The sequence below is a fragment of the Staurois parvus genome, unplaced genomic scaffold (assembly GCF_062004578.1).
Source record: "Staurois parvus isolate SC_StPar_1 unplaced genomic scaffold, SC_StPar_1.0 ptg000131l, whole genome shotgun sequence".
Lineage (NCBI taxonomy): Eukaryota > Metazoa > Chordata > Amphibia > Anura > Ranidae > Staurois > Staurois parvus.
In genome coordinates, this window is record NW_028317927.1 from 9259706 (window position 1) to 9279107 (window position 19402).

Genomic DNA, 19402 nt, shown 5'->3' on the forward strand with positions numbered 1-19402 from the left:
ACCCCAGATTACAGGTGGTCTAACAGAGCATGATGCTGAACATATCTTGCTTGTAACATCCTAGATGGAAAAGAGGTGTCACAGACTGCTGTGTCTCTCCTCCTCTATTCCTCCCTTCCTGCTGTGTACTCGTTCATAAAGGATAATACGCCAGATAGTGTGATAACAGACCTGATCCCCTCGACAACGTCTATTGAGACGAAACGTTGGGGCTGGATGGAAATTGTGCTGACGTCACCAATGCTTGTCTGGAGCCGGCACCAGTGGTGTTTATGACTTACATGCTCGTTTGTCTTTGAAGTTTGTAAGTGGCTTTTTATGTTTTAATAAATCATTTGTACATTATCACACTATCTGGAGTATTATCCTTTTTTCCTACCTAAAACACGCTGACACTAACTGATGCTAATACTAATTTTAAAAAAATGTTTTTTTAAATCCTGCCCACAATTTACTGACCATGACCTTTGACCCTGACCTTGACCCTTTTGACCCTAACACTAAACCTGACACTAACCTAGATCAAACCTTGAACTAAGTATTTATTCTTTATTTTTTCTTTATTATTAATATTATTATTTATTTATTTTTAACACACAGTTATGTTTTTTTTCTCTCTGCAAGGAGAGAGAAAGATACATTGTATCTTTCTCCAACATTCAGAGAGAGAGAAAACACAGGGGCAGGCTTCACATTGACTGATCAATGTGATAGCTAATCATAGGCTATCACAGCGATCAGGTGACCTGGAAATGGGAGTTCCAGGTCCTGATTGTTAGTCCTGGTGAGACCCTGGTTTCTGGGCTGGGAGTGCAGTGCATGTCCAGCACAGGGAGATACGCATATATGCGGCCCCAAGAAAAAAAGTCCAGTCTAGTGGGGCAGCATATATTCATACTGACGGTGGGTAGGGGTTAATTTATTTGCACTACATACTGTATATATGTCTTAAGCATGCTAAGGATCCCATATTTCTTTAAAATGAACCTGAGCTGGACAAAGTGTTATATAACATAATGTTGAAGTGAAGGCAACACGTGATACTTGTATAAAATACAACTTGTTCATTGTGTCTCAGTGGTGCTCCCTTATATTCCAGGTCCAGGCTGTACACGGGTTTTGGCTTCTGCCCCCTGCTAACACGAGTACTAGTACTAATGCTAGCAGGACCAGGTTTGAGATGAATCTCCTCTGTCTTCCAGAACGAGTACCATGAGGTTTATAGGCAATTTAAGTCATATTTTTGTTTTATCTCTATTGTATCCCTTACTGGCTTCATGTAACTGAACCTGCACTACTCAATATTCAAACAACTGAGCCACCACATAATATCAGGTTTTGTTAACTGTCTTTGCTTTACATCTCCAGAAGTCCATGTAGTGAAATGTGAACTTCGCAATCTGTCATTAAATCATTTGGTTGAGTAGACTTGTTTCTCGTGTCACCAGGTCTGTGTATGTTCTGCACAGGCAGATGGTCCTGGACGCACACAGGAGTCTTTATGTTGTAAGCAGACTTTGGAATTACAGGGTAAATGTGATGAGGATCACCATGTTAATCTGGCAAGCAGATCTTCCAAAAACAAAACAAAGACACAGATAAGCAGCTATTCTTGTGGCGTATTTATTGCTGAACTTTGTGTTTTGCCTGAAGTTTTTCCAACACTCATGAGTGTAAATATTTATACTGTTTTCAGAAACACATACTCCTATGTACACATAACATAACATTCCACTGTCACACTGCTTTTCTTCAGTTTATTTATATACATATAGTATAATAACGGGGCAGCTGGCTTTTTATAAGGTAGGCATCAATGGTACATACAGCCAGTTTTAAGAAGCACAGATGTGTAAAGCCAAAGCATAGTGTCTATTTTGCAAATATAGCTTCCATTTATTGGGGATTACCATAGTGTTAGACACGTGCACTGTAGAAGAATACAAATATACAGCACCTTAGTGTCTTTGGGGCAAAGGGTATGTAAGCTCTCTGTGAATATCTGATCATTACAATCATCACTAACTGGTAAAGTAGCATCTTGATTGTGACATACCATAAGGTATGTACTAATTGGCCATCAAAGATTTTGCAAGTGGACTTCTGCAGTAGACTGTTTTGGTGCATTTCTCTTCCCGGAGGAGTCAAAGCCCAGAAATGGCAAATGCTTTGCATGACCCTAGTGCATGAATGTTTTATTCATATATACATATTTTTTCTCATATACGGTTTTTGGATGAAATTAGCATTTTGTACATGCTTTGCTCTCTCTTGTTGGTTCTACCATAAAGTAAGAGAAAATATCTTATTATATCATCTGTTATTTATGCTTATTACTAATAGCCGTAATAGCACACAATGCCAGGCTGCAGTTAGAAAAGCCAGCAGACTGCTATAATGAATTCAAAATGTTATTTACTGAAAGTGGTTGTAAACCTCAGACATGAAATACTGTATGAACAAATCATATCCCTCTATATCAGTGGTCTCCAAACTGTGGCCCTTTGCTTGCTTTTATCTGGCCCTTAGGGCACTATTTTATCCACTGATGCCAATTAATTCCTCCTAATGATACCAACAATGGGGCAGAATTCCCACCAATGACACCAAAAATTGGGCACAGTTTATCCCAATGGTACTAAGAATGGGTCCCAATGACACCAATGATGGGGCACAATTTCTACCAATGACACCAAAGATGGGGCATTGTTTACTCCCGGGACATTTTCCGGTTCGGCCCTCCTAAATTCTGTAGGACAGTAAACTGGCCCTTTAACTTAGAAAGTTTGGAGACCCCTGCTCTATAGTGTATGTTTGTCAGCATTAATAACTTTTGACATGCTTCCTTGACACCCAAAGAAAAATGGTGATGGGGAGGACCCTTTAGCAGATTGACAGCCTCAGTTCTGTTCCTGTGAGCTGTGTGGAGGGGGGAGTGTCCCATTCCTCCAATCAGCTTTGAGAGCTCTCCTCACTGAGCTCTACGGAGTGTAATTTCAGCTGTCCACCCCATGCTTTCTGAACTCTTAGACAAGCTTTATAAATTCTAGACTTTTAATGGATGTAGAGAAGATAAGACTGTAAATAACAGGTACAACTTATGTAGGAGGATGTGTTTAATCTTTTGTGTATCACCTGAGGCTAGCCACTTCACTGCGTATATGTAAGGGTTTACAGCCACTTTAAGAGATAAAACTATAATTCTACCACTTTACAAAATACTGGTTCAGTCTCATCTTGAGTATGTGGTTCAGTTTCGGCCACTAATTGCAACTGGACAGAATTCAGAGAAGGGCAATTAATTTAGTAAAGGGAATGAAGGACCTAGACTATGGGGAAAGATTACAGAAATTAAACTTATTCTCCTTGGGAAAGAGGTGCTTATTTGGGGATATGATCGCAATATTGGGAATTAACTGTTTAATCTAAGGACTCTGAAGAAGACTCTTGGTCTCAGCATGAAGTTGGACTAAGTGGTTTATTCTTAAACTGCATAAGTGATTCTTACTGTCAGAGCAGGTACAAATCTGGAACTCCCATCAGCTGAGAGCATAGCCTACTTAAAAAAAAAAAAAACTTGTAGATGAATTTCTCAGTGATCACAATATACATGGGTAAGGGAATATGAAGTAGCATGTAAACACACATACAGTTTGAAATAAATGAACTAGTTCTTTTAGTAAATTATTAAACCTTACCAGCTTTGCAACTATATAGCTGCAGTATATGTAATTCCTTCAATTAAATCTTTATTACCAGCACTATTTGGAAGTCTTTTATTGCTAATATTCCTTGTAGTCAGTTCCCAATATGTACAAATATATCACCATAAAACTTTTATTTCCAAAGCAGTTAAAAAGAAGTAGCAACTTGTTGAAGCTCGACTTGGTCTCCACAACAATATGTACAACCAACATGCTCTGTTATTAGGGCTTCTCAGAGTTGGCATGAAACTATTTCAAGAGTGGTGCTTTTACTGGGTGATGTTGGTGTAGTGACTTTTTTCATAGGGTTACATTAAAGCAAAGCTGTGATCTATGTGAGGAACAAATAAAATCTGTCTACCAAATTTAATTGAAATACAGCTTTAGGTCCTATATTCAGCAGCAAACTTCAAATTCTGCTAAAGTTTGGTTTCTGCTTTGTTTTCATCATATTGCTGTGATGTTTTAACTCTAGTAGATAAAGAGAGACAGACCTGCCTTTTCCTCAAAATAATATTAAGTGAATTTCGGAATGACCTGCAGAGAAAGAAGTAGATGAAAGGGTCCAGACATGCATTTAAAGATGAAAAGAATAATGTGCTCTCTTTAACGTAGAACAGAGTATTCTGTGCTGAACACATGAACACATCCCGTGTCTGACTTATTGTGTATGGGATCCGAGCAAAGTGGTATGGGACAAAACATACAAAGAATATACCAATAATAATAAAAACTTTAACATTCACTCTTTTTCTGGATTTTGATGGTTCCCTTCGTGTTCTTTTAAAGGACTGGAACAGCTTTCTGGTTATAAGAAGGTAGCAGACCACTATGACAGCGAGAGTAATCCAAAAAATAATCTGACATATGAAGCTCACGGTTTCATGCCAAATGCGGCCAAAATCAGACTTGAGGTTTATACAGTTCCTCACATTCTTTTGTGTCATTGGCTTGTTGGTTAAAATCATATTCGGTAATGAGAGCGAAAACATTATTATCCATATTGCAGCCGACAAGATCTTGGCAGAACGTGGGTTTGTTGTACAGGAGTTACTGAACGGCCTTGCAGTTTTTTTATATCGGTCTATAGTTATTAGACCAAGGAAAATGATGCTGATATACATTGTAAAGTAGAACACCACTGAGCTGTAGCGACAAGCAAACCCCTTTACAGGCCAGAGTCTGAGTCCAGCATCACCAAGAATCTTGAATGGGAATGTCATAATCATCAAAGAATCAGAAATCACAGAGTTTTTTAGAAAAATTATGAAGTTTGATTTACTTGGTAACTGAAAAAACACAACAATTGCCAAACCATTCATTATCATCCCAGCAACGAAGAGAATTGAATAAAGAACCGGAAAGAGGACTTGGTTGACACGGTTGTCTCTAGAACAATTAACATTTTTAGCTAAATGTGTAAGATTGTGTAGTTTAAAGTCTATTATGAGTTCTCCGAATCCTGCAATAGAAAGAAAACGGTTGTTCAGTTAAACAGCCCATGCATGACCAACATAGCGTAATCCCATGATATGCAGTACGGTTGGAGCACAATACTATTCCTTAATATAGAATAATTACTAGATTTCTTTGCTTTTAATGTTTTATTCTTCATGTTTAATTGAGAGCTAGAAAGTTTGTCAGATAATAAAGAATTGGACAGAATTTGCAGCAAAAGAAAAACTTTATACATTGCTGGTATACCAGTCTTCAAAGCCTAAATTCGGGTGTGGCATACAAAGGTATTTGTAATGTAGGCCATTGAATATTGATGTGCAGTTCAAGTTGCCAGTGACTTTCATTAAAATCTAAATACATGGTGAAAGCAAATGTACATTTTGCAGAATGTAGATTATGCTTCTGCATCATCATGAAACCATTGGACAGGGGATAGATCACGGCTATTAAAAATAATGGTAGAATGTTTGAAAACATGTGCCATGGTAAAGGCAGGGGTATCGATAATGTTATCTATTGCCAGAGTCTCTTCTACTCTTAGTGCATACAGTGGACCTTGGCCTGCATACATGTTAATATGCAGTATTTTGTAGGTTAATGTGCATTACAGTAAGGCAGAACATTAATTTAGAGTGCAGTGGCAACAAGAGAGATAGCAATGAAGAGACGTTAGACCTGCATTATTATTGCAGCACACCACAACTTGCTGTATGTGTGCAGCAATGCAGGTGTTGGTGCCTAGGGGGTAGTTACTAAAACTGGAGAGTAAAAAAATCTGGTGCAGCTATGCATAGAAACCAATCAGCTTCCAGCTTTTATTGCCAAAGCTTAATTGTACAAGCTGAAGTTAGAAGCTGATTGGCTACCATGGACAGCTGCACCAGATTCTAAGTGCACCAGTTTTAGTAAATCTCTCCTCTACTGTAATTGTGTGTTGGGATCCTGTTCTAAATAAATGGCATCGGAGCACACCACAGCACAATATACACTGTATGCTCAACATGTAGGTTTGTAGGGGACTCGAGAAAAAAATTAGCACTGAATGAGTAAAGGCTGTACCTTGTGATTGTTTAAAAAAATATTTGTGATATTATGTCTTGTCAGTTGGAGAAACATTTCTACACTGCTCAAAAAAAATTAAAGGAACACTTTTTAATCAGAATATAGCATCAAGTCAATTAAACTCCTAGGATATTGATCTGGTCAGTTAAGTATCAGTGGGGGTTGTTAATCAGTTTTAACAATGTGTGCACTATATGGGCAACAATGAGTCAAACCCCAAAACAGGAATGGTTTTACAGGTGGAGGCCACTGACATGCTTTCCCCTACTCATCTTTTGTTTTTCACAAGGTTTGCATTTGGCTAGGGTCAGTGTCACTACTGGTAGCATGGGGCAATACGTGGAACATACAGAGGTTGCATAGGCAGTCCAACTCCTCCAGGATGGCACTTCAATGTGTGCCATTGCCAGAAGGTTTGCTGTGTCTCCCAGCACAGTCTCAAGAGTATGGAGGAGATTCCAGGAGACAGGTAGTTATTCTAGGAGAGCTGGACAGGGCTGTAGAAGGTCCTTAACCCATCAGCAGGACTGGTATCTGCTCCTTTGTGCAAGGAGGAACAGGACAAGCACTGCCAGAGCCCTACAAAATGATCTCCAGCAGGCCACTGGTGTGAATGTCTCTGACCAAACAATCAGAAGCAAACTTCATGAGGGTGGCTTGAGGGCCCGCTATCCTCTAGTGGGCCCTGTGCTCACTGCCCGTCACCATAAAGCTCGACTGGCATTTGCCATTCAATACCAGAATTGGCAGGTCTGCCACTGGCACCCTGTGCTTTTCATAGATGAGAGCCGGTTTACCCTGAGTACATGTGACAGATCTGAAAGGGTCTGGAGAAGCTGTGGAGAATGTTATGCTGCCTGTAACATCGTTCAGCATGACCATTTTGGTGATGGGCCAGTTGAGGTCTAGGGAGGCATATCCATGGAGGGACGCACAGACCTCTACAAGCTAGACAGTGGCACCCTGACTGCCATTAGTTATCGGGATGAAATCCTTGGACCCATTGTCAGTCCCTACGCTGGTGCAGTGGGTCCTGGGTTCCTCCTGCTGCACGACAATACCAGGCCTCATGTGGTGAGAGTATGCAGGCCGTTCCTGGAGGATGAAGGAATTGATAACGTTGAATGACCCCCACGCTCGCTTTACCTAAATCCAATAGAACACCTCTGGGATATCATTTTTCGGTCCATCCAATGCTACCAGGTTGCACCTCAGACTGTCCAGAAGCTCAATGATGCTCTGGTCCAGGTCTGGGAAGAAATACCCCAGGACACCATCAGTCGTCTCATTAGGAGCATGGCTGACATTGTCAGGCATGCATACAAGCATGTGGGGGCCATACAAACTACTGAGTACCATTTTGAGTTGCTGCAATGAAATTTCATCAAAATGGACTAGCCTCCTGCATAATTTTTTCACTTTGATTTTCGGGGTGTCTTTGAATTCAGTCCTCTGTAGGTTGATCATTTTCATTTCCATCAAATGATGGGGCATCCTTACTTTTACCCAGTCCATATCAGTATAGATATCCAGCATGATATTTTTCCCCATTGAGATCTGAAGTGTTTTCAAAGTGTTCCTTTAATTTTTTTAAGCAGTGTATATGTAAAGAAAAAAGTATTTGTGGGATTGTGGTCACAGCTTTTCAAAATGAAAATAGGAAAGTAAATATTAATGCTTACCAACTTGTAACCAGACTGAGCTCTGAGAAACTAAGCTTAATTTTATATTCATATTTTATGACTATTTCATGTGCTGCATGAGTCATTATAATAGCAACACTAGGCTCATATGCAGTGGTGTTTGTTAGTTGGGTTAGTGTTGCATCTAAACTGAAGTATACACATCAAAAAATAAAAGTAGGTTCTTTTCTGTGTTGCTGGACTATTTATCCATTTACCATGTTTGTACTATTGTGTGCTTCTGCCTGAGATTGTTAGGAGATTCTTCTAATTTTATATAACCTTTTAGTGAAGTTTTATATGAATGTGTAATACACAATTACACATGAATATACCATTCCCCTCAATCCGTAACATATGTCTTTTGCTTTACTGGTACCATTCCTTACCCATACTGCGATTTTCTCCCTTCTCCCCTTACCGTGGAGCCATATGCCTCTCCATGCTCCCTCCCCATTCCCCCCCCCTCTTGTTAGGCCTCAATTGCCATTTGATAGTCACCTTTGTTAGTGATGCCTGACCTTTTATTATTGGGTATCTTTACTGTGCAATTACTGTACACCTTCAATGACCCATATTCTTACTTATTATTTTGTATTGTTTCATGGTAAAACAATAAAATATTTGAACAAGAATATACCATTCCCAGTTAAAAAAAAGTGAATCTGTTCAGTTAGTCATCTGTTTGAGCCCTAATTTTTGTTTTTGGAAAGTGAAGACCTATAAGATAAAAATCAATGTATAAAAACCCCACAACAAATAATCAGGATTTATCTATATTTACACAGATTAGTCTTGGTTCACACTACTGTGACCTGAAAGTTGTGTGACTTACAGTGCGACTTTGCCAGGTGACTTTGAAGCAACTTTGAAGCAACTCTGAGTCACCGGTCACACTGCTGCGTTTCCAAATCATGCAAATTGTGTGCAATTTCACTGCGATTTCAGAAGACTTTATTGCTACTTGTAAAGATTTTCAACTATTTCTTGCAATTCGCAGTGCAATTTATTCTATGTATGTGAAATTACAACAAAAGTGCAGAAAAAGTAATGCAAGGACTACTTTAGAAATCACGCTGCAGAAAATAGTACATGTTAAGACACTGACATTTACATTCATTAGATGTGATTTCAGGTGCGATTTCATTTCGCAAATCACACCTGAAATCGCTCCGGTGTGACCAGGCACTGAAGCAGCTCTGAAACAACTCTGAAGCAACTTTCAGGGAATGCCTGGGTAATCTTTCTGTAATGTAGGATCTAAATCACATTTTTATAGAGGATCCGATTTGGAGGCAACTTCCATTAAAGTCTATGGGCACAAGTCGGATACAAATCGCCTTGAAGTAGTACAAGAACCTTTTTTAAAGTCTGAGCGACTTCAGTAGTGTTAATTAAGACAGCGCTCATTGACTAACATTTCACATGTCATGCAACTTGGGGTCTTACAAGTCGGATCCCAAGTCGCGGCAGTGTGAACCCAGCCTAAACCTGTATTGTGTGGCACAGATTTGTACATTATTGCACTTGTGGTTATTAAATAGACACATCTGTGATTTACAATCACTGAAATACTATTGATGTGATTCATACAACGTATTTTTGGTTCATATGTGCTACTACTTTGAATACCAGTAACACTATTTTAATGGGCTTGTTTGCATGAAAAACATTCTCATTCTGTAAAAATTTGCAACTTTAGCTGTTACAAAATGAAAGTCCTATTCATATATTGGTACAAAAAAAAATATGGCCAAAGCCCTTCTGCTATTTTATGAAAAAACAAATACAACAGAGTTTTGGTGTAAACTGACTTCATACAATAATTCTAAGTACAGCATATATTGTTATTATGATAAAGAAGGATGATGTGTTATAACAAATAGGTACCTAACGTACAAACATTAAGTAAGGTTGCAGCAGCTTCTAAGAACTAAGTTTGCAAGTAAGTAATATATTACCTGAATATTCCATGGTTCAATTACTTGCCACTCGTGTTTGTAGAGTAGCAGATAAATTGGTCAGAAATCTAGCATCATCCCATGCATTTGCATTCAGAGATCTACAAGATACAGCTTTTTTTCTTTTAATATTCCCATGAAATGATCCACATCTCGGAGTTTAGGCAGTAGGAGTATAGAGCTACTAACTTGTACTATTCAGAATACTTCAACTCTTTAATTATACCGGATGCTTTTTTCAGTTTCTCTTCTTTAATAGGACATTAATACTTCTGCTTTTTCTTTTTCTGAAAAAAGAGAACACAAGTTCTGTTATCATTCTGACTACATACAAACGTGTATAATTCAAAGGATAAATAGATGGGGCTGTTAGGTTTTGTGAATTCAGACTACATAAAAACATACAGTAAGTATAATTCAAAATATTAAGAGAAGGGTCTGTAAGGGCTCGTTCACACTTGACTTTATTTCCAACTCTTGCCAAACACCCCTATAGCGTTTGACAGGCGTTTGGGAAGCGTTTGTAACACTCCTCAAACGCTCCACAAATGCCCTATGCACAGTTTTGAGTTATTTGATAGGCAAGTGTTAAAACTGCACCACAAATGCCTATAATGAAGTTAAATGTTATTAACGCTCCGCAAACGCTTTGCAACTGCATCGCAACCACACCTCAAATGACTGCCAGGCGTTTGAGGAGCGGCACCATAGACTTGAATGGGAGGCTTCAGCTCCTCCTGACTTGACATGAGGCGCCAGTTTTGCCACGACGCAACGCTAACGCTTGAGTGTGAACAGTACTGTGTGCTGCCATGTGCAGAACTTTCATTAAATCATTAAAAACGCTTCCCAAATGCATGTATGATGCCTGCTGACAAAGCTAGTGTGAACGTAGCCTTAGTCTTTGTAAAGTATATCTGTCTCTGTCAATAATACTGAAAAACAAGGCTTCCAGTTTTCATAGTAAAGTCCAAATATGTAAATATAGTAATACAATTTCTACATGCAACAATACATTTTTATCTAATTGTTCTTTTGGAATGCCAGTTAAAACAGTTTTTTTTCAATTCTGTGTTGATTATAGAAGGTATAAAAGTTTTTCAGATTTTTATCCTATTTTTTGTCAGATTTTTTCTCGGGTAACCCTGTTAACGTGGTCAGAACGTAAGGGTAACCCAAGAATGTAGTGCTCGCAGAAGGTAAGGAAAAATCCTGCAGCAGGACGCCTTTTTATGTGTCTATTGTTGAAGCAAAATGACCTTGCTGGGCATCAAAACAACAATAAATACATGACAAACATGTTTTATCCTTCTCTACAAAATCAAAAATGGAAAAAACTTTGGCATGAGTTAAAATTCAGTGTTACTATTTGTACATATTTACATTATAATTTAATTAGTATATTAACCTAGTTAGCACTGAATTTATATGACATCACTATATTAAAGTGTTACTAAACCCAGGACCCTGCATTCACTATATCTGGTCTCTCACAGCACACACAACATGGAAATGCAATTATTTTAGTAAATATAAACTGCTAAATACCTTTTCTCATCAGCAGTTAGAGCAGTCTTGTGTCTTCTATCAGTGTCCAGCAGAGCACTGGTTAAAACTTGTAGGAGGAGTTTTCTTTCTGCTCTAAGAGGGTTCAAAACCCATGACCTCTGTCTGTACAGTGCTGATTGGCCCTGTGATGATCACATGCACTCTTCCAAGAAAAAAAAAACCTCTCTAGCAATACACACTAAACTAAGCATGTGCATGTGACTACGGGTTCAGTATGTCTTATCAGGTGGACATTTGAACAAGAGGAAGGGCAGAGAAAACAGGACCAAACAACCTTTTTACACAAAGCAGAGGATTAACCGTTTAGGTTTCACAGTGAGTATAACTAGCATGCTTTACTGCATATACAGACTGATTTTACTGCTGTGGGTTTAGTAACACTTTAAAGTATAACTAAATACAAAACTTTTTTTTAGTTTTGGATAAAGTGGAGAAGGATTAGAACCCTTGACAGTTTTTATGTAGTCCATCCCCCCATTAGGGAGATTTGCCCTCTCTATTTGTCCTGTTATAATTAAAAGTGAAAGTAAAAGAAAATCCCAAATTTTGGGTTATCCCCAGAAAAGTAATAGAGGGGAAATCTTCCACTAGTTCTGGTGACCTGGGAGTCCCCAAGGAATACCCCAAGGGGTTTCCTCTCCTTTCCTGTTTGGCTATATGATAGGAAGTGAAGGCAAATCTCCAAAATGGGACATAGATGGTGAAAAGAATCTGACAGGTGTTATAATCCTCCCCTGCTCTATCCAAAATGAAAAACAAATGTGCCTATAGTTCTACTTTAATGTAAATAATCTACAATATAGATTTACAGTCTATTTACAGCCAGATATGTTTTTTTTTAGCTCAAAATTAGCTTTAGAGATTATCAACTGGTTCAGCTGATGTTTGACCAAACATTAGAATGGTTGATCATGGAATAAATGGTGGTGCTAGATGTGGTGATTACAGCTTTACTGTGGCTATTATGCACTACAACAGTGTTTTGATTATTTAGAGACTATTGCATAGAAGTAACCTTCAGTGAGTGGTAGTTCTGTGGGGTAAAACACCTTTTTAAAGGGTAACTCCACTTTCATGGGGAAAAAAATAGCACATACAAGTGCGCCACAAGACATATTGTAATTGAATGCAAATAAAAAAATACCTTTCCTTTTCAATCTGCAGAGCTGTAATTTTCATCAAAATGTAACGAAATATGGCTACCTAGAGATGGTGTACATAACGCCCCCTGGAAATGTAATTTCCCGCTTGTATGACTGGCTTACTGATTTTTCCAGAAGGCTGCACTTAGATACATGTCAGATTATTACCATCCCTTGCAACAAAAATGTAATTTTGGTGAGATACTCCAAAAGGCAAACACTTTTAAAGGGATGCAGACCTTGCCAATTTCCTCATTAGAGTCCTGCAGGTGCAGCAGATGCTTGATAATTATATAACCACTCCCATACAGATTTACTCTGCACATGGACATTGACAAACAAACAGCTATTTCTTCAGAATAACAAAAGGTAGGAATCTGCAACAAAGTTTGTTAAAATCCTTGCAATGTGCATAGAGCACCCAGAGGGGAATGTTTTTTTTTTTAATTTAATGAATTTAATCACCAAGAATATCCATACTTGCTACTAGGAAGTCAAGAACGTCACGGATAACCATTCCATACAACAGCAGTGTGTTGAAAGGCCTCTCTGAATACACAGTCCATCAACCATTGAAAAGGATAGGAATATGGCAGCAAAAAGTCACAGTAGGTTCTACTTTGGTCAGCTAAATACTGGAAAATATACAGATTCGTTTCCAGAGCTTCAAGAGCTGCATGACATCATCTGCTTAAGTGTGGAAGGTTTAAAAAAGGGACCGAGATGAGTGAATATTAGCAATGGCACTATGACTTAAAAAAGTGAAAGTGAATCCAACAGTGCCTTGGCCTGTTCTATGTGATCTTGCCTCAAATGAGACAGATTTGTTGTTTACTCAATATTATTCCCATATTTATATTGCCAACATTTTAGGCAGCATTTTACAGCCTTCCATTCATATTTGTTCCATTTCCCAAAGAAGTTTATAATCCAATGTTTGTACTAAGAAAATACTGAGGCACTCACAGCTTTTTGTCTCACTTTATTTCTGGAAAACACATCAGACAGGATAAAAATAGTAGGCCCTTGAAATGGCTGTTTTACTTGTTGCATCAAACTTTGTCTATGTGGTTTAGTTTACAGTGTTTGGACAAAGCAAGAAATTAACCACTTAAGGACCATCCTATAGCAGACATACTGCTACAGGGTGGCACCTGTGCGCAAAATTGCGTATATATACGTGATTCTGCAGTTCTGGGCAGGGGGCACGCATGAGCACTGCGTGCGCCCTACCTGCACCGCCATTCGCGGACGTGGATGTCAATCACCGGATCCTGGCTGGTAATTAACTGCCAGCGCCTGGTGATTACCTCCCTGTCAGCTCGAGCACACTGCTCAGGATAGCTGTGCACAGCACAGCCACTCCGATGAGTGTGCCTACAAAAAAGTAAACACCCCCATCCCCTAGTAAAACACTCCCAGCACATAGTTAACCCTTTGATCGCCCCTCACATTAACCCCTTCCTGCCCAGTACCATTAGTACAGTGCCAGGGCTTTTTTTTAGCACTGATCACTGTATTTGTGTCACTGGGGATGTCAGTGACACCAAGTTAGTTCCCCCCCAGTGTCAGAATGTCCGGCGCAGTCCCACTAAAAGTTGCTGATCGCTGCCATTACTAGTAGAAAAAAAAATTAGAGTATCTATACTGCCATTTGTAAATGCTATAACTTTCACGTAAACCAATTAATTTATATGTATTGGGAATATTTGTAGCAAAGACACATCAGAATACATTTTGGCCTGAATTTATGACGAAATATGATTTTTTTTACATTTTTTATTGGACATGTTTAATAGCAAAACGTCCAAAATATTGCTTGTCAGTAAAATTGTCGGAATTTTCTTGCTTATAGTGCAAAAAATGTAAAACGCACAGGTGATCAAATACCACCCAAAAAAGCTTAATTTGTGGGAAAAAAAGTACGTAAATTTAATTTGGGTGCAGTATTGCATGACTGCACAATTGTCAGTTAAAATAATGCAGCGCCGTAACGCAAAAAGTGGCCTGTTCAGGAAGAGGGGTAAATTCTCAGGAGGGTAAGTGGTTAAAAATATAAAACAGTATTTAGATTAGATGTGTTGTTCAAAAATAAAATGGGATATAAAGCTATAAATTCCTCTTAATTCCCATTTACGTCATTGAGATACCGTTATTTCCTTTCTAAAGAGCATCAGGGTGATTTATGGGATGGCTGGGCCTGCATCTAAATGCAATGGTTTTATCTCAACATACAGTAGTGGGGAGACTACTGATCAATGACCAGGGGCGGATTGACAACTCATGGGGCCCCCGGGCAATAGGGGATCATGGGGCCCCTGTGTCCTTGCCCAAACTCAAAAAAGCCTATGAAAAAGGTACCAGGGGCATCTCATGGGGCCCCCTACTGACCCTGGGCCCTCTGGCAGTGCCCGAGTTTCCAAATGGTCAGTCTGCCCCTGTCAATGACTGTGTGCCTTATGGAATTTACAGTATACTGTCCCTAATACCAACTGTGGAGGAGACCAGTTAATGTGAATGCAGAGTGTAGGTAGGGGTTGGAACATGTGCAATGGTTTTATTGCTGTTTGTGTCCCTGTTGGGGAAATTTACCTTCTCCATTCATCCCAGCTACCACTGTCACTTAGACTCGAATCCAAAATTTTGAGTTATGACTAAAATATAAATAGAGGGGAAATCTTCCAAAAGGGACATGAGTTCAAGTGACAACTGTCACTAAGGGAATATTTCCCTTACTTTGAGAGATCTCCGCTTATTTCCTGTGGTGTCTAAGGAAAGGAAGTGATGAAAAATGTCAGTAATGGGGCACAGACAATAAAGGAAAAAATACAGGGGTTTTAACTATTATTTACTCTATCCAACACAAAGAAAAAAAGTTGTGGCTTTAGATATACTTTAATTTCTTGCTTTGTTTTTTGTGGATTGTTGAGGGAAACCAGCACAGCCAGAGGAAACAAATGTCACGTGTAGAGCTATTAAAAAAAATAAGAAATGAAAGTTCTCCGCAAAGGCGATAAATGTGAAAAGAGTGACGATGACAGTTCTTGCTTATTTTTCCAGAGAATAAAAGATGAAACCTAAATAGTAAGTATGTGCAAATTTTCTTATTTTTAATACAAGGCCCCCAAAAGACTCAATGCAAAAAAGGGGCCCAGGTGGGTTTCGAACTCATTATCGAGAGCTGCAAGGCAAGATTATTAACCACTTGGTCACTCTGCTGCTGATTCACTTTAACCAGCCAAGTTTAGTCACTTCTAGCTTGTGCTCTGGTTATGAATATTTGAAATAGAGACAGGATTAAAATTCTTAAACCTTGTGATAAAGTTTATACCTGGCTGCTTTACATCTGATATCTTTATCAACTCATGAAGTTTTATTGCAAACACGGTTTGGTGAAAGTCACTGTGGTTGATGTGAAGTGCTTGTTCAATGATCCATCTGTCTTAGCTAACATTTTTTTGGAGAACTAAGGTCATATTCACATCAGTGCACTGTGGTTTGGTTGCAACATGATTTATTTGTGTTTTACATGCAGTTTTAGGTGTGCTCCCACTGGCTTCTATTAGACCCTTCATTTTCATGAAAGCACATCAAATACCCTCATGCTTCATCTTTGATGCACTTTTAGAAAAGCAGTCTTATAGGTGTCGATGGGAACCAAATTTAAAACGTAGAATACATCACGCTGCAGCCAATCCACAGCACACCAGTGCATACCCAGCCTAAAACAGAACTTTTCTCCTTCTCTGTCTCAGGGTAAGGGGCTACCTAAGCCATCATAACTAAAATTAAAGTGTAGATAAAGCCACATTTTAAAGTAGGAAACACTTAAAATGTTTATTTAGTTGTTATTGCTGCTTGTGTCCCCAATGGGTAGATTCACTTTCTCCATTTGTCTTGGTGACCATTGTCAATGAGGCAGAAGATGATTGGAGAGTGCTTTAAACCACTGATTCTGCTATCTACCGTGGTCCCTGGGGGTACAGATTCTGTAATTGGATTGCCAAGCCTGTATGCCATTATCCTAAGCCTTGCTTCCATTGCTCTCTCAATCATCATTAGCTATTTTGGTAAATAGATAGGAACATGTATTTTATGGACTTGTTTTAAACTTTATTTGACATTTCTTCAGTTGCTTCCAGGTTTCTGGCCTAGGCCAACATGATGTCAAACATCCCAGGTTCTTTGTGGGCATTTTTCTTTAATCTGGAGGAGGGGTTTTCTAAACTAAGCACAATCTCCTGCTTGCATGCTTGAGCAAAGGGCAGATGGATTCCAGAAAGTAAATGCTACATGAATTATCTGCCCTTACTCAAGATGGCAGTAGCTACAATTGCTAGGGGGTGTTTTATAAAGTGATTTCTCAACAAAATAAAGCATGGAGACATGGAAGGATGGGTGAGTATGCTTTGAATATTAAAAATGATTTACCTAGTGTTTTTGGTTTGCGGTGCTCAGATATGATTAAAGTATAACTAAAGGAAAAACATTTTTTAGTTTTTCTTAGATTGTAGAGGGATTAAAACCCAAATTATGTTTCTATTGCTTTCTGTGCCCCAATTATGGAGAATCAGCTTCTCTATTTGTTCTATTTACCATTATCATTAACATTGAAAGTAGGAGATAATCTTAAATGATGTGGTATCCTTAGAAAAGTAATAGAAATGAAATCTTAGAATGGAGACGCTAGTTCTGGAGATATGGAGGGCCCAAGGGATTACCTTAATTTGTAGGGATTTCCTCTCACTTCCTGTTTGGCCATGGGGCAAGAAGTGACGATAAATATCCACAATGGGACAAAGATGCCAAAAATAAAACTACAAGGGGTTATGACCCTCCCGTTAAAAAAAAACGTTTTGTCTATAGTTCTACTTTAAATCCCGCTTTAAGGAAGGAGTTCATTTTTTTTTTCCTGGAATGTAGTACAATGTAAAATGTGAATGATATATTATGTGCTTAGCGGTATTACAAGTTTGCCATAACACTTCATTTCACCTATTTCACAGACTACATTGTCTTCCTATGTGCTAAGCTGCTAGAGAGTAAATAACATCTGTTATGAGCTGATGTTTACTTAAACTATGTGTGTTTACACTAAAACAGTAATTAACCTAAGCAAATATCCTTTTATATCATAATCATTTATTATATAAATACTGCTGCATTTGGAAGTCCTGGACTATAGGCAAGTCCATTAGCTAATTGTTTGCTCTTCGGAAATAAGATGTTAGCTTTTAATGTACTGTATCAGTAAACACACCTAAGAGAATTATTGTAATATTAAAGGTGTTTAGACGTTAAATCTGTGTTGTGTGCTTAACATATTGTGTGCAATGTAGAAAGCCAGGGTAGATGGTTTAAACTGTAATAAAATTGCAGCTATATATATACACTCTAAAGACTTAGTAAAAAACTGAACAAAAAACTAGGTCAACTAAATGTTACATTTGTTGGTTGATATTATTTTTGGTTGGTTTCAAGATCTATACCAGTTTCTTGCCTATGTAGGGTTTACACAGTGCTGTGTCATCGTTGAGTTTTAACCTTTTGCTGCATTGCATTTAGATTATTAAAGCCTGTAACTTACAGTATATACATTTACTATATTTTTTTCTTTTAAAAAATACAATTTTCATCATTTTTTATAAATTTCAATGGTGGTGATGTACCCCAGCCTTGATTATATGAAATTTTAAGGATTGGATTAGACTACATGTACATTACATTTCTAGATGAGGAACACTCAAGAAGCAGTGTCTTTTTATTAATTCTCCATATATATATTGCAATAAGAATCCATTGGTTCTGGCTGTCATTAGCATAAAGATGATCATATAGTCAATGATACAGATAGTGGGCTGCTAGAACTAAAGGCTGAATGAAGGAAGCATTTTACTTACCTTAAAATAACACCTTGAAAAAGCAATAATATGTCCACCAGTTTAATTTTCATTTTAGAATTATTGTATATCACTGGTGTTAATACTAGCTTTTGATTAGCTACTAATATGAAACTGAGGAACCTTAGACAAAGGCAGGCACTGGTAATTCTGAAACTTGCTAGAAAAGTCAGTCTCTGAGAATGGGTTTATAGGCTAGTTCAAGCTTCTGTAGGCTAGTAGGTCATAACAACTTTGAGTCATTAGGACACAACATTATTGCTGAAACCAAGGTTGTCAAAGCTTTGTCCCATACACAAAAATGTGCCTTAGGGTTGGTGTATTCAGGTTTCAGACCTAGAAACAAATCAACTACAATATGCTTTCAGGAAAAAAGAGTTTCATTTATGAGCTTTTTATGAGATGCATCAACACTGACTTGTACAGAGGAGTAAAAGCAAATCCATAAAATACATGGCAAAAATTATTAATAATCAGTAGAGATGAGCGAATTTCTCAAAAATTCGATTCAGCTGATTCGGCGAATTCCAGTGTGAAATTCGATTCGATGCGAATTTCTTCGCTACGAAGATGACTTATAAAAAGGGTTTCTAGGCTTCAGAGAGCCTTTAAATTAGTGCAGAACACTGTACCTTTAATTTAAATGCCCTTGGAGATGAGGAAGGAGAAGGAGAAGGAGAAGGATGAGAAGAAGGAGAAGGAGAAGGATGAGAAGAAGGAGAAGGAGAAGGATGAGAAGAAGGAGAAGGATGAGAAGAAGGAGAAGGATGAGAAGAAGGAGAAGGAGAAGGATGAGAAGAAGGAGAAGGAGAAGGATGAGAAGAAGGAGAAGGATGAGAAGAAGGAGAAGGATGAGATGAAGGAGAAGGATGAGAAGATGGAGAAGGAGAAGGGTGAGAAGATGGAGAAGGAGAAGGATGAGAA

General features: G+C 38.3%; 2 protein-coding genes across 2 annotated transcripts in view; one reads left to right on the forward strand and one right to left on the reverse strand.

Annotated features, from left to right (window-relative positions):
- Nucleotides 1-19402, forward strand: part of MED12L (mediator complex subunit 12L) — a 464120-nt gene that overhangs the window by 336924 nt on the left and 107794 nt on the right. The gene's annotated exons all lie outside the window — the stretch shown is intronic.
- Nucleotides 1608-10134, reverse strand: P2RY12 (purinergic receptor P2Y12). The gene is made up of 2 exons (XM_089672603.1): nt 9868-10134; nt 1608-5166 (listed from the first exon to the last, which is right to left on the reverse strand). Exons 1-2 carry the CDS (start codon nt 9878-9880, stop codon nt 4124-4126), a joined length of 1056 nt encoding a protein of 351 aa, XP_089528729.1. The 5' UTR covers nt 9881-10134; the 3' UTR covers nt 1608-4123.